We start from the raw sequence: 16,703 nt of genomic DNA on the forward strand, positions 1-16,703 counted from the left end.
ACCCAGCCTGAATCTCTTCCAATATAGGACTTTGCAGTTTCTACCTCGTTTTGATTGCTCTGCAGAGTCACCCAATCATTGCTTTCTATATTTTGTTAAAGAGTTTATAATTGTTACTAACAGAGTCTAACACACGCAACTCCTTCATTATCAGACTGCAACCCCTAAAATATCAAAAAGTTTTAAAGTAAAAAAGTAAAGACAAACTAAAGTTTATCATTTATTTCCAATACATTAGGATAAAAACCCACTTTATGCAACTGTACCCTTTAATTCATTTCTTCTGAAGAAAAGTACAAAAGACCAGACTAAAATTGAGACAAGCATTTAAAGGAAAATCCTTTGACTCAGAGTCCAAAACCGAACTGTAAATGGTTCATTTTACCAAAAGAATTAGTTTTTGTACAAAATATAAAGAATTCTACACTATAAACAAAGACTGCTGTATACATACTTAAATTAGAATTCTAGTTATCTGCTTTTCCTCTAATTCTTCTGGAGTACAAACATAGTTGCAAGTCAGAAATCTAATATTCTCAATGGACAGACTGTCTTAGAATAAGCTTTTACCCTTAAGATACCTGGAAAGATAGTACTCATTCTTTCCCTTGGCTCAAAGTCCAATATATCAGTAAGTTTTAATTTAGTTTACAAAACTCTGCCATATTAACATGAAGAGCACACTAATGCTTAATGTTTAAGCATTATCTTTTAGGAAGTAATATAACACAGAGCTCAACACCGAATCTAAAAGGTCACAATCTAAGTCATTATTAATTCAGAAAATTTCAGCAACTTCTATCTTTATTGAAAAAGACCAAACCAATCCCTTATCTCCTACTATATCATTACTCTATTTTCACGGCCCTTCTATCAAAGAAAGAGCTTAAAATAAAACTTGGTTAGAGTTAAGTCATAGAAAATAGTTCTCTAGCACTAGGTGAAGTTCAGACTTGATCAGGAAAGCAACTTCTATACAGTAATGATTTTCTGACTCAATGTTTAAGATAGTATTAACCTGACTTTTATCTCTTTTAACATTTGAAATCTTTGTTATCTAAAAATCTTTCCCAATAGAATTATAATCATGATAATTTTAAAGGAGACAATATATTAAAAGTTGAGCTGGAACCACATAGTCCTTTAATATGATTAGCCAGTTATCCAAGTATCAATAACGTTAATCCCCTTTTAAATGAAAACAGAATGAAATTTTATGAGCTTAACTGAAATGTCTTAACTTAGAACTTCTCAATTCTTTTCATCATATATATTTCATTACTACCTTTCATTATCAGTATTTCATAATTGATGCTGTAATGTTTGAGACCTTAAGGGGATACTACCCATCACCTAACATATGCATAGCTCTGGCTTAAAAAAAATTTTTTTTCCCCTATTTATCTCAACTCTCATTTTTATTATTCAGGGAGTTCCAAAGTCATGATTAGAAGAGACATGATTTACCTTATGGCTACAAACAGCATATGATCCTAAGAAATCATGCATCTTCTGGCCGGGCGCAGTGGCTTATGCCTGTAATCCCAGCACTTTGGGAGGCCGAGACGGGTGGATCTCCTGAGGTCGGGAGTTCAAGACCAGCCTGACCAACATGGGGAAACCCCATCTGTACTAAAAATACAAAATTAGCCGGGGTGGTGGCACATGCCCGTAATCCCAGCTACTTGGGAGCCTGAGGCAGGAGAATTGCTCGAACCTGGGAGGCGGAGGTTGCGGTGCGTCGAGATTGCGCCATTGCACTCCAGCCTGGGCAACAACAGCGAAACTCTGTCTCAAAAAAAAAAAAAAAACCCAGAAATCATGCATCTTCCATATTCAAACAAATCTTTAACAAGAGCAAGAGTAAAATTAAGAAGAATGTATGTCTTCATTATAAAGTTCTTACCTAGTAGGGGCAAGTTTTTTATTTTAATGTATTCTTTCAAAACCTAAGAAATCTTTCCTAAATGAAAAATTTTTGTTACTACTACAAATACTCTTTCCACTCATGACATTTTACATAGCATCATTTAAGCACCAGAGAAAAGTTCTGTAAACAAACTTTTAACCAGTAAACTATGGGCAAATATCTATTTGCCTTTATTACAATATTTTAAAGGCCATGATATGAGTCTCTACTCCCTATAATGACATTTTTATAATGAAAATCCAGGCATATTTATACAAACAAACGGAATTACTGTACATTTTGGGAGAACAAAAGGCAGATCAACAGACTAGAACTAGAACTTTTGAGTTAATAAAGCAAGCAGAAGGAACCTAGAAAAATGTATGCCATGTATAAAAATTCAGTTTTTTTAAAGTTTCATTGCAGGGATTAATAATTATTAATAATAAAAGATGGTAGTTCCATTGCTTATAATTATCCTGTATACATTAAGAAAGTAATAAGCAATAAATTAGAAATGTCTTAGTTCCTAGTATTTCCCTTCTCTTGCACTGGAAACATTTTCACAGCACTTAAAATTGGCTCTCTTAAAAATCAGAATAATTCTTGCAGAAAATAAATTCCATCAGGAAGAAGTTAACAGTCTACAATAGGTTTCTGACAAATACATTAGAAAAAAAAATACTGCAGGTCACATGAGGACTGATCTACATGTTATATGACAGAGTAACTCAAACCTTCAAACCTTGTCTATTCTACTAGATTTGCTTTGTTGCTATTATATTGCTATCTAAACTGTTTGGTAGCAAGGTAATAGAAAAATAAAAGGTAAAAAGAACACAACAATTGTTTAATGTCTGTAGATTTATGAAGAAGAAACTCTCAAAATAAACTTTTTCCTATTACAGTTACTTAGGAAAAAAGTTTCATTTGGCACACTGAATTTATAAAACGAAAAAAGAAAATAACCTTAAGAGTGTTTGGCATTCCAATCACCCGTAGTTAAGACAACAGTAGGAAAGAAAAGTAGGAGAAATTACTATTTTAAGAAAAAACATCAGAAGACAAACAACCAAATGTTCTTGTGTCTTCTACCATTCACTGTCTCTGGAATACTTTCATCTGCAACACAATATACAAATTATTATTTACATTATGATTATATTGGTAAAGAAGACCAGAATCAGGTTTTGTTGTGCTCTAACTTACAGTGTCCATTGGGATAACTGTGACCATCAAGGCAAGGCCTTAAGCAACAAAAAATTCCATTTGCATTTATTTTGTTTAAGTTTGTTTTCTGGTTCATCTTCAAGTTTGGTGCACAAATATGTAAGACTCTAAAAGGTCCTGTAAACTTAGGCTGTTTCTGTAGCCAATGACTGTTCACTGAAGATCTTGTGTTTCCTCTTTTGTTAAGTAAAATGTTCTGCAGGTTTACAAAGGTATTTCCTTAAACAGTGGTATCTCCAAAGTCCTTGTTCCAACGTATGTACGCTTCTAAAGTTTGAGGGCTGACGCTGCGTTTTATTTTTTTCAAGGATTCAGTGAAGTCAGATAATCGAATATTTCTCATCTAGATTTTTAAAAAGCACATGACAATACAAATGATCAACAGGTATATAGTGATTAACGAAATGATGGATTAAAGTAATGATGCTGCTGTTTATTAATGTTATAAAAAACATATGTGTATGTATTCTTAGAAAATTATGTCAGCCATTTAAATATATTTTCTATGTTGATCTGCTACACAAGAAACCTTAAATGCTATACTAATATATTTATTACTTGTGTTTAGTTTCATAGGTATTAACATTTGAAAGCATAATATTTTTCCAATATATAAACAAAACACAATCATTTATAGAAAAGTTCAAAAATATAGACAAAGAGAAAAAAAGAATCACAATTTCACCACTCAGATATGCAACCTCCCCCTCCCAGGTTCAAGCAATTCTTCTGTCTCAGCCTCCCGAGTAGCTGGGATTACAGGCACATGCCACCATGCCCGGCTAATTTTTGTATTTTTAGTAGAGACAGGGTTTCACCATGATGGCCAGGTTGGTCCCGAACTCCTAACCTCAGGTGATCCGCCCACCTTGGCCTCCCAAAGTGCTGGGATTACAGACATGAGCCACTGTGCCCAGCCTAAAGTTTGCATTTTTATATTAATTTGGTCTTATTTTCTGATCTTTTAAATTGCCTTTGGAAATAGATTAAAACAATGCTGAGTTAATGAATATCTATATTTACACCTAAGTATTTTTAAAAGGCAAAATGGATAGGTTCACAGAGTCCAGGCAACAGAAAAATAAAAATTTTGGCCAAGCACAGTGGCTCACACCTGTAATCACAGCACTTTGGGAGGCCAAGGCAGGTGGATCACCTGAGGTCAGGAGTTCGAGACCAGCCTGGCCAACATGGTGAAACCCCATCTCCACTAAAAATACAAAAATTAGCCAGGCGGGTGCCTGTAATCCCAGCTACTCAGGAGGTTGAGGCAGGAGAATCGCTTGAACCTGGGAGTTGGAGGTTGTAAGTAAGCCGAGATTGTGCCATTGCACTCCAGCTTGGGCGACAAGCGAGACTCCATCTCAAAAAAAAAAAAAAAAATTTAAGGCAAAATGCAGTTTGGCATAAATGACCTGTGTTAAAAATCATTACTAGTGTACACCTGTATTTTGGCCCAAAAATAACAAGTTAAAGAACTTTAAACAAAACTTCAACAACTGATATTTATCCGTATTTAAAAAATTACTCTTAAAAACCCAATCTAACTTCATATTATCTTTGATATCTCCATGAGATATCACCTACACTTGTAACTTGTAAACTAATCTGAAAAATTTTAGCCAAAAAGAAAAAAACATATAGTTAAAATATAGGCTGGTTGCAGTGGCTCACACCTGTAATCCCAGAACTTTGGGAGGCTGAAGCGAGTGGATCGCTTGAGCCCAGGAGTTAGAGACCAGCCTGGGCAACATGGCAAAGCCTCATCTCTACAAAATGTACAAAATTTAGCTAGGCATGGTGGCACACACCTGTAGTCTTAGCTACTAGGGAAGCTGAGGTGGGAGGATCACTTGACTCTGGGAGGTTGAGGCTGCAGTGAGCCATGAGCATGCCAGTGTAATTCAGCCTGGGTGACAGAGTGATACCCTGTCTCAAAAAAACCCCCCAAAAACCCAGCAACCTCCCACCAAAGAAAACCCCATAAGCACTATATGAACCCTACTTGTTTCCTATTTAACTGTAAAACACACACTGCCTCTTCCTAAAGGCCAAAGTGTAGAAGAATGATGAATGTAACATGGGTATTAAACATGATATTACTAAATAAAATTTGTTATAGAAATTAGTATTTTTGTTTTGAGACAGGGTCTCACTGTTACCCAGGCTGGAGTGCAGTGGCATGATCTCGGCTCACTGCAACCTCTGCCTCCCAGGCTTAAGAGATCCTCCCAAGTAGCTAGGACTATAGGTGTGCGCCACCACGCCCAGCTAACTTTTTGTAATTTTTGTAGAGATGAGGGTTTCACCATGTTGTCCAGGCTGGTCTCGAATTCCTGAGCTCAAGGGATCCAACGGCCTTGGCCTCTCAAAGTGCTGGGATTATAGGCATGAACAACCATGCCTGGCCAGAAATTAAGGTTTTAAAAGATGTTGATGTAATTCTAATTTAAGTCTATAGTTTGATATGTGTATATATATGAAACTTATATGATATTTTAAGGTAAGAGACTAATGTATACAACAGGAAAAAAAGCAGCTGGTAGCTGGTTTAGTTAAGGGGGGAAATAAGTAGCAAAGTTGTCTTATCAAAATAATAAAGGAGTTAAAGTTAAATTAGATACACAAGGTACTTAAAAAACAAAGTATATTGTACCCCAATTTATAACCAACAATTTTAGTACTAACCCTTAAAAATACAGAAATTCCAAACCAATTATTTGAACTTCTACTATTATAAACTGTAAACGGTAAGTTGGGTTTTTTTTTTTTTGTTTTTTGGAGATGAAACAAAGTATATTGTACCCCAATTTATAACCAACAGTTTTAGTACTAACCCTTAAAAATACAGAAATTCCAAACCAATTATTTGAACTTCTACTATTATAAACTGTAAAAGATAAGTTGGGTTTTGTTTTTTTTTTTTTTTGGAGATGGAGTCTCGTTCCTGTTGCACAGACTGGAGTGCAGTGGTGCGATCTCAGCTCACTGCAACCTCCACCTCCCAGGTTCGAGCGATTCTCCTTCCTCAGCCTCCCGGGCAGCTGGAATTACAGGCATGTGCCACCATGCCCGGCTAATTTTTGTATTTTTAGTGGAGACAGGGTTTTGCCATGTTGGCCAGGCTGGTCTCGAACTCATGACCTCAGGTGATGCAACTGCCTCGGCCTCCCAAACTGCTAGGATTGCAGGTGTGAGCCACTGCGCCCGACCAAGTTGGGTTTTCCTTATCTAAATTTATATATATTCACTGGTAACTGACAATACACTTTGGTATTAAAGTTACACCAAATAATGGGTATATAAAATTCTAGTATACAGTTTTAGAGAGCAAACTACTTGTGTTTACATCTCATCCCATAAATGAGAATGACAGAATGGATTACCTTAATCTCTATAATAAAATGCCACTATCAGTTTCATATTTTTTAAAGTTATTTAATGGATCTTTACCTAGTGTTTACTATGTGCCAGCTACTTTAAGTGCTTTATAAATATTAACTCATAAGCAATAACAACTAAAGGTCATTATCAAATTATTAATACCAAAACCACTAGATTAAAAAGAAACAACTGAATGAAAGTATACAGTAGAGCCAGGTGTGGTGGCTCACACTTGTAATCCCAGCACTTTGGGAGGCTGAGGTGGGCGGATCTCCTGAGGCTGGGAGTTCCAGATCAGCCTGACCAACACAGTGAAACCCCGTCTCTACAAAAACACAAAATTAGCCAGGCATAGTGGCGCATGCCTGTAATCCCAGCTACTCGGGAGGCTGAGGCAGGCGAATTGCTTGAACCCAGGAGGCGGAGGTTGCAGTGAGCCGAGATTGCGCCACTGCACTCCAGCCTGTGCAACAAGAGCGAAACTCAGTCTCAAAAAAACAAACAAAAAAAGGTATACAGTAGAACCAAATATTGTAACAATATAACCTGAATATATATAATTAATGGGATGCTCACAAAAGATACCAGTAATATTCTTCCTTGTAAATCACTCAGTAGTTTTATTAAGCTTTAATTTTTAGTTTTACCATCTAAATTTTTAATAAATAATGTTACGAATTTAAAAAATGGTGGATAAAACTGCATTTTTAGGTGTGGGATTAAAAATTTCAAGCCTGGCATGGTGGCTCACACCTGTAATCCCAGCATTTTGGGAGGTTGAAGTGGGAGGAATGCTTGAGGAATCTGAGACCAGCCTAGGCAACATAGTGAGACCCCATCTCTACAAAAAATTTAAAAATTAGCTGAGTGTGGTGGTACATGCCTGTAGTCCCAGCGACTCAAAAGGCTGAGGCAGGAGGATAGCCTGAGCCCAGGAGCTGGAGGGTGCAGTGAGCCATGACTGTACCACTGCACTCCAGCCTGGGCAACCAAGTGAGACACTGTCCCAAAAAATAAAATAAAAATAAAAATAAATGAAATTAAATTAAATAAAGTAAGTTAGAAAACTAAAAGCTTTCAGCCGGGCGCGGTGGCTCACGCCTGTAATCCCTAGCACTTTGGGAGGCCAAGGTGGGTGGATTCCAAGGTCAGGAGATTGAGACCATCCTGGCCAACATGGTGAAACTCTGTCTCTACTAAAAATACAAAATAAAAATTAGCTGGGCATAGTGGCACGCACCTGTAGTCCCAGCTACTCAGGAGGCTGAGGCAGGAGAATCACTTGAACCCAGTAGGCAGAGGTTGCAGTGAGCTGAGATCACACCACTGCACTCTACTCCAGCCTAGAAACAGAGCAAGACTCCATCTCACAAAAAAAAAAAAGAAAGAAAACTAAAAGCTTTCTTAAAAAAAAAAAAATTCAAGTATGATACCTCATCCGATAGGCGACTAAAAGCCTGAAGAAAAAAAAAAAACTCCAAAATGTACTTAAATACACTCATTATCTATGTTAACGGTTCACTGTCCCCTCAACAGCTGCTGAAATTAGGGAAATAAAAAATAAGTTACAAATATACAGCTGTCCCTCGGTATCTCTGGGAAATTGGTTCCCCCATAGACAGCAAAATCCGCAAACGCTTAAAGTCCCTTATATAAAATGGTGCAGTATTTGCATACAACCTGCACAATCCTCCTGTATACTTTAAAACATCTCTAGATTACTTATAACACCTAATACAATGTAAATGCAATGTAAATAGTTTTTATACTATATTGTTTAGGGAATAATAACAAGAATAAAAGTCTGTACATGCTCAACACAGATGCTTTTTTCCCCCCAAGTATTTTTTGTCTGCATTTGGTTGAATCCATGAATGCAGAATCCACGGATAGGAAAGGCTGACTGTAATTGAAGCCTGATTTCAAAATTTTGCTCAGAGTTATGACCATTCTGTATACCCAATTTTATATTTTACATGCAACTTTTTTCAAATGAAATGCTTCAGCATCTCATAAGGAGGTCTTCCATATTAAGAAACGGTAATAAATTGGCTAGGCATGGTGGCTCATGCCTGTAATCCTAGCACTTAGGGAGGCCGAGGCTGGCGATCGCCTGAGGTCAGGAGTTCGAGACCCACCTGGCCAACATAGTGAAACCCCATCTCTACTAAAAATACAAAAAAAAAAAAAAAAAAAATTTGCCAGGCGTGGTGGCCCATGCCTGTAATCTCAGCTATGCAGGAGGCTGAGGAAGGAGAATCACTTGAACCTGGGAGGTGGAGGCTACAGTGAGCCACGATTGTGCCACTGCACTCCAGTCTGGGCGACAGAGCGAGAGTCCTTCTCAAAAAAAAAGAAATTAATTAAAAAAATAAAGATTATTGAAAAACAAAATAGAACATTATTAAAAGATTAACCTATAGTTACAGGTTATTTTTATTGTGTAAAACCCCACAAGTTTCATATAATTTTTTTTTTTTTTTTTTGAGACAGGGTCTCACTCTGTCGCCCAGGCTAGAGTGCAATGGTGCAACCTTGGCTCACTGCAACCTCTGCCTCCCAAGTTCAAGTGATTCTCCTGCCTCAGCTTCCTAAGTAGCCAGGACCACAGGCACATGCCACCATGCCCAGCTTTTTTTTTTTTTTTTTTCTGAGAGGGAGTCTTGCTCTGTCGCCCAGGCTGGAGTGCAGTGGTGCAATCTCGGCTCACTGCAAGCTCCGCTTCCCAGGTTCATGCCATTCTCCTGCCTCAGCCTCCCAAGTAGCTGGGACTACAGGTGCCTGCCACCACGCCTGGGTAATTTTTTTGTATTTTTTAGTGGAGACAGGGTTTCACCATGTTAGCCAGGATGGTCTCGATCTCCTGACCTAGTGATCTGCCCGCCTCGGCCTCCCAAAGTGCTGGGATTACAGGTGTGAGCCACCGCCCCCGGCCTAATTTTTTTGTATTTTTAATAGATACAGGGTTTCGCCATGTTGGCCAGGCTGGTCTTGAACTCTTGACCTCAAGTGATCTGCCCACCTCGGCCTCCCAACGTGCTGGGATTACAGGCATGAGCCACCGCACCGGGCCTATAATTTTCTTCTCTTTGGCATTTATGTAATATGATTTGATAGAAAATGACTTAATGTCTATGTATATATGTTTTGTCTATTACCAAAAAAAATTTGACTGAGACTATTTCATAGGTTTCCATATTTTGAAATGAAGCAAAGTTAATTTTTTCTAGCTTCTAATCAACTAGAAAAATCCATTAAAAAAAATTAGTCCCAAGCACTCTGAGAGGCTGAGGCAGGAGGATTACTTGAGGCTAAGAGTCTGAGGCCACCCTGGGCAACAGGGAGAGACACCATCTCTACAGAAAATTTAAAAATTAGTGGGGCATTGTGGCACTTGCCTGTAGTCCCAGCTACTGAAAAGTCTGAGACAAGAGGACTGCTTGAGAACAAGAGGTCAAGGTTACAGTCAGCCACGATTGCACCACTGCATTCCAGCCTGGGAACAGAGCAAGACCCTGTGTCTCAAAAAAAAAAAAAAGGCCGGGCGCGGTGGCTCATGCCTGTAATCCCAGCACTTTGGGAGGCCGAGGCGGGCAGATCACAAGATCAGGAGATACAGACCATCCTGGCTAACACGGTGAAACCCTGTCTCTACTAAAAGTACAAAAAATTAGCCAGGCGTGGTGGTGGACGCCTGTAGGCCCAGCTACTAGGGAGACTGAGGCAGGAGAATGGCGTGAACACGGGAGGCGGAGCTTGCAGTGAGCCGAGATCGCGCCACTGCACTCCAGCCTGGGCGACAGAGTGAGACTCCGTCTCAAAAACAAACAAACAAACGAAAAAAACAGCCAGATGCAGCGGCTCAAGCCTGTAATCCCAGCACTTTGGGAGGCCGAGTTGGGTGGATCACTTGAGGTCAGGAGTCTGAGACCAGACTGGCCAATATGGTGAAACGCCCTCTCTACTAAAAATACAAAAATTAGCTGGGCTTGGTGGTACATGCCTGTAGCTACTTGGGAGGCTGAGGCAGGAGAATCGCTTGAATCCAGGAGGTGGAGGTTGCAGTGAGCCGATATCGTGCCAGACTGTCTCAAAAAAAAAAAAAAAAAAAAAAACACACACACCACACACACACACACACACACACACACACATTCATATATGTATGTTTTACAATATAGAGGACAAAGAAAATATCATTGTAAAATACTGTACCTCACTGGCAGACATATTCTTCACCTGTTCTGGTTTTAGTTCTGTAAAACATAAAAGTCAGGCACTTAAAAATATATACATTTTGCAGTTTAAATTGTTGAAGGGCAAAACCAAGTACAATGATCTACATGTATCTATTCAGTACAAATCATTATATTAAAAGAAAGAGACACATGTTAACTTTGAGCACATACAATTTATAAATGCTTAGAAGAGAATATTCCTTCTTAGGAATCACTGGAAAGTGTTCAATTTCTTGCATACTGCCCAAGAACAATAGTTCACAAATTTGAAAGGAAACTTAAAAGAATGCAACTTGTTCTTTACAAAATGCATTAGTCTGTTTTTGTTTTTACTCTGCACTTTATGTATTTACTTATTTTGTTGGAGACAGAGTCTTGCTCTGTTGCCCAGGCTGCAGTGCTTGGCTTACTGCAACCTCGCCTCCCAGGTTCAAGCGATACTCCTGCCTCAGACTCCTGAGTAGCTGGGATTACAGGCACGCACAACCACACCTGGCTAATTTTTGTATTTTCAGTAGAGATGCGTGCAGTTTCACCATATTGGCCAAGCTGGTCTCGAACTCCTGACCTCATGATCCACCCATCTCGGCCTCCCAAAGTGCTGGGATTACAGGCGTGAGCCACCGTTCCTGGCCTATTTACTTACTTTTTAAGACAGCAACTCACTCTGTCACCCACCCAGGCTGGAGTGCAGTGAGTGGCATGACCATGGTTCACTGCTGCCTGGACCTTCCAGGCTCAAGTGATCCTCCTACTTTAGCCTCCCAAGTAGCTGGGATTACAGGTGCATGCCAACAGGCCCAGTTAATTTATTATATTTTTTTGTAGAGACAGGATATCCCTATGTTGCCCAGTCTAGTCTCAAACTATTAGGCCCACACGATCCTCCCACCTTGGCCTCCCAAAGCCCTGGATTATAGACATAAGCCACTGCACCCGGCCATTTTCTGTACTTTAATGGATGCAAATCTTTTTTTAAACCCAAATTTTGTCTGCCTTAGAATAGCCAAAACGTTCCAAGAAAATACAACTCATTTATGCATTAGCTACTATTTCTAAATCCACTATCTGAACAAGATGTAAGCTCCAGCAGCAAGAAAATTTGTTCATCCAGAGTTTCAAAATATACTCTCAAGATTACATTCTTTATTTTGCAAAGTAGCAGTTCTTAATCAGTACCCTATTTCACTATGGGAGGTGTTACTGGTAATTTTTAACCAGTAAAACAAAAAGGTTTTGTATAATGTAGGCTTTTAAGGCAAATTACATTAGACACTATGATAACGTCTTTCTCATACAACTACATTCAACTGTACTTTCTTGAATGACAGAAAAGGGATGGAGCTATTATGATTATTTTATCATCATAGCTAATAATCTGAGTGCATACCTGAAAGCATCAACCATCCACTACCCATGCTGGGTGTGGAAATGTAGCTGAAAATATCTATGTGAGTTTATCCTAACCTAACCTAAAAAGAATCGGTCGTGGTATTTCAGAATCAACCAAGTAACCTGAATAAAAACATAGCAATAAATATTTTGCTGCCAATTCCTCAAAATATATAATTAAAAAAGTGAAAACTTCTCTTATATAATTTCCTTTAGACATATTAATTTCAAATGATGTCAGAATATTGAAAAGAGCCAGAAAACAGATAAGAACATTTTCCTTACATTATTCTTTTTTGTTTAAAGTTTTCTTTTTGAGTTTTCTGCTGCTTACTTATTATCAAGAAGTGAAACCTCTTGCCTAGAACAGGGGTCACAGTCTACTTGCTCATAGACTGTTTTTGTATGATCTGTGAGCTAAGAATGGTTTTAAGGCTGGGCATGGTGGCTCATGCCTGTAATCCCAGCACTTTGGGAGGCCAAGGCAGGCTGCTCACTTGAGCCCAGGAGTTCAAGACCGGCTTGGGCAACATGGTGAAACCCTGTCTCTACAAAAAAATAAAATAAAATAATTATCTGGGCATGATGGTGCATGCCTGTAGTCCCAGCTACTGGGAAGGCTGGGTGGGAGAATCACCTGAGCCTGGGGGGTTCGAGGTTGCAGTGAACTATGATTGTGCCACTGCACTACAGCCTGGGCAACAGAGTGAGACCCTATCTCCACAAGAAAAAAATCTCTTGGTAGATTTTTTTGGACTTCTTAAACTTCTAAGGTGGTATAATAAATAGTTCTAAATGTTTCAAGCTCTTGTATACCTACCTCGGATAGGACCCAGTGCTGCATCTTTTGCCAAAGCTGTTAGGTCACTTCCTGAGTATCCATCAGTCATTCTGAGGAAGGCAAGGAAGAAACAGCAAATTATTTCCCACCCCCCCTTTTTTTTTTGAGACAGAGTTTTGCTCTTGTTGCCCAGGCTGCCATGCAATGGCATGATCTCGGCTCACTGCGACCTCCACCTCCTGGGTTCAAGCGATTCTCCTGCCTCAGCCTCTCAGGTAGCTGGGATTATAGGCATGCGCCACCACACCTGGCTAATTTTTTTTTTTGTATTTAGTATAGAAGGCGTTTCACCATGTTGGTCAGGCTGGTCTCGAACTCCTGACCTCAGGTGATCCACCCGCCACAGCCTCCCAAAGTACTGGGATTACAGGTGTGAGCCACCGCACCCATTTGAAACAGCAAATTATTTTCATCTCTGCAGATTTAAAATCTCCATATAATAAGAGAGTAAAAACTAGTTTCCTTTTGTCAGCAAACCCATAGTTATGAGGGTTTGATTTTAAGGGAATAGAAAGGCCCATTTGCTTAAAACAAAATGTAGTAATGCCTCAAATTTTAATCATTAGAACCATTCCTTTAGATTAAGGCATACTATCTCCAGAGGCTTCATTAAATTGTAAACATGTCACCTGGAAAGGTAACATCTACAAACTACTGGTGGCCAACTGACACATAAACACAATTACTTCTCTAATTAGCATTTATCTTGGCAAAGAGCACTCCCTTGAGGGGGTAAGAGACAATCAATGTACATTTTTTTAAATATGGGGATAGACAGAAAGGTCTGGAGTGGAAGATATTTCCAAGTAATTTGTTCTTTTGTCATAGGTATCTGGGAACTCAAGAGTTCTTGTTAAAATTATTCAATACTCACATACTCATTGAATACTTTAAATTACTTTATGACATTTTTCAGGGAATAAAATTCATGAGCACATCTCCTATACTGTTTCTACTTCACACTGTTCATAAAGTTTAAGATTATTCAAATAGCTGAAATTAAAATTATTAAATAATTAAAATTATTAAAATAGCTGAAAAGTATTCAGCATAATGCCAAGAACAAGTTTATATAAAAATATCTGTGTTAGTATGCAATATGAAATGTTTAAAATTTTTTTTGAGACAGGGTCTCACTCTGTCGCTCAACCTCCACCTCCTGGGCTGAAGTGATCCTCCCACCTCAACCTCCCAAGTAGCTGGGACTACAGGTATGTGCTACCATTCCTGACTCATTTTATTTTTTGTAGAGATGGGGTTTTACTACGTTGCCCAGGGTGTAAATGTTTAAATTACTTTAATACCACTTACAGGTTTTAATCAATTTATAAAAAGAAGATACTATCATCATTAGATATTTAGGTCATGTCTTGCAGAGGACGTAGTAAGTGAAATTTAGATTCCACATATATATAACAATAAGAGGTAAGAAAAAGGCAAAGGAGGTAGAGGATGAGAGAAAGTCTTCTGATAAATGAATTACTCATTTCATACTTAAGATTACTTTAAATAACTAAAAAAAGAATTATTTACAAAAAATAAATAAAAGCTGTAAGATAAACCAAATCCAAATTACTCACCTAGCAAGTTGTGCTAGTTCTTTTTGGGTCAATGGACTTCCTTGTTTACATAACAGATTTTTAAGCAAAAGTAGTCTTGTCTGAAAAATATTAAAAAATGATCATTCAGTCTAATTTCAGAATTAATGATTCTTTTCTTTTTTTATATTGAGACAGGGTCTTGCGCTGTTACCCAGGCTGAAGTGCAGGGCACAATCATAGCTCACTATAGCCTCGATATCCTGGGTTCAAGCCATCCTCCCATCTCAGCCTCCCAAGTAACTGGGACCAAAGGCACGTGCCACCATGCCTGGTTAATTTCTAAAAAAGTGTTTGTAGAGACAGGGTCTCCCTATGTTGCCCAGGCTGGTCGTGAATTCCTGGCTCAAGTGATCCTCCCACCTCAGCCTCCCAAAGTGTTGGGATTATAGGCGTGAGACACCACACCTGGATAAAAACGTAGCAATAATTCACCACACTTGAATAAAAACATAGCAATAAATATTTTGCTGCAAAAAAACAGTTTTATAGAGGTATGAATTCATCTACTATGAATTTCACCCATTGTAAGTGTATAAGTCAATGACTTTTAATACATTTATAGAGATGTGCAATCATCACCACAATCCAGTTTTAGAACACTTTTTAGTTCACTCATACCTGTTTGCAGTTAATCCTCATTCCCAACTCTCACCCCGATAACCCACTGATCTGCTTTACATTTCTAGAAATTTGCGATTTCTGGCCGGGCACGGTAACTCATGCCTGTAATCCCAGCACTTTGGGAGGCTGAGGTGGGCGGATCATGAGGTCAGGAGATCAAGACCATCCTGGCTAACACAGTGAAACCCTGGTCTCTACTAAAAATACAAAAAATTAGCCAGGCGTGGTGGCACATGCCTGTAGTCACAGCTACTCGGGAGGCTGAGGCAGGAGAATCACTTGAACCCAGGAGGTGAAGGTTGCAGTGTGCCGAGATCATGCCACTGCACTCCAGCCTGAGCGACAGAGCAAGACTCCATCTCAAAAAAATAAATAAAAAATAAATTTGTGTTTTCTGCATATAAACAGAATCATATGATATGCGACATATATCATCTTGTTTCTTTCACTTATAATGTTTTGGAGTTTCATTCATAAAACTTAATATATGGGCTGGGCATGGTGGCTCAAGCCTGTAATCCCAGCACTTTGGGAGGCCAAGGCAGGCGGATCACGAGGTCAGGAGATTGAGACCATCCTGGCTAACACAGTGAAACCCTGGTCTCTACTAAAAATACAAAAAAAAAAAAAAAAAAAAAATTAGCTGGGCGTGTTGGCGGGCGCCTGTAGTCCCAGCTACTCGGGAGACTGAGGCAGGAGAATGGCGTAACCCGGGAGGCGGAGCTTGCAGTGAGCTGAGATCGCGCCACTGCACTCCAGCCCGGGGGACAGAGAAAGACTCCATCTCAAAAAAAAAAAAAACAAAAAAAAAACTTAATATATGAAGTGAGTATGCAGCATGTATAATGGATAACAGTATCCATTAAATGAATATACCACATTTGTTTATTCACCAAAATGAACATTTTAGATCATTTGTAGTTCTGGCTATTATTAATATTGCTGCTATAAAAATTCTTGTAAAGTCTTTGTGTGGACATACATTTTTGTCTCTCTTGGGTAAATTCTTAGGAGTGAAATTGCTGGGTCTGAAAGTAAGCTTATGTACATCTTTTCAAGAAACCACTAAACTGTTTTCCAAAGTAGCTGTACCATGGATTGGAAGACTTAATATTGTCAAGATGGTAGTTCTTGTTTCTGCTCTAAAACAAAAAAAATTCAAACACAGATACATACCTCCTCATTTGGTAAAGACACATATACCCGTTTGATGAAACGCCTAAAAAAAAAAATCCAGCACTTTTAGAAATATAATTCTGAATTTAAAGCTGAAGCAGCAAATGACAGGAAAAAGCTTTTAAAATATAATATTCAAGGCACTGGAATGCATTTTGGTAGTTATCAATGTAAAAATATTTTTGTTACTCTTTTAAAACTCTAGTTAATGTTTAAAATCCTTAATTCGGTATTGTTAGAATTAATCATTTATGTATGTATATGTTTTTAATAGCAGTAATGCTTTAAAACAAAATATCTGATATAAGTAG

The 16,703-nt window shown here is 38.5% G+C and overlaps 1 protein-coding gene across 4 annotated transcripts in view; it reads right to left on the minus strand.

Annotated features, from left to right (window-relative positions):
- Positions 1-207: 207 nt before the first annotated feature.
- Positions 208-16,703, minus strand: part of SPAST (spastin) — a 90,569-nt gene continuing 74,073 nt past the window's right edge. For all 4 annotated transcript variants that reach the window (XM_030800079.1, XM_030800078.1, XM_003262711.3 and 1 more), the window contains 5 exons: positions 16,393-16,435; positions 14,575-14,654; positions 12,974-13,044; positions 10,739-10,779; positions 208-3,482 (listed from right to left, as the gene is read on the minus strand). In XM_030800079.1, coding sequence (XP_030655939.1) covers positions 3,360-3,482; positions 10,739-10,779; positions 12,974-13,044; positions 14,575-14,654; positions 16,393-16,435 — 358 coding nt within the window. In that variant the 3' untranslated portion in view covers positions 208-3,359. The remainder of the gene's footprint in view (positions 3,483-10,738; positions 10,780-12,973; positions 13,045-14,574; positions 14,655-16,392; positions 16,436-16,703) is intronic.

Source organism: Nomascus leucogenys, chromosome 19, assembly GCF_006542625.1.
Source record: "Nomascus leucogenys isolate Asia chromosome 19, Asia_NLE_v1, whole genome shotgun sequence".
NCBI classification, from domain to species: Eukaryota; Metazoa; Chordata; class Mammalia; order Primates; family Hylobatidae; genus Nomascus; species Nomascus leucogenys.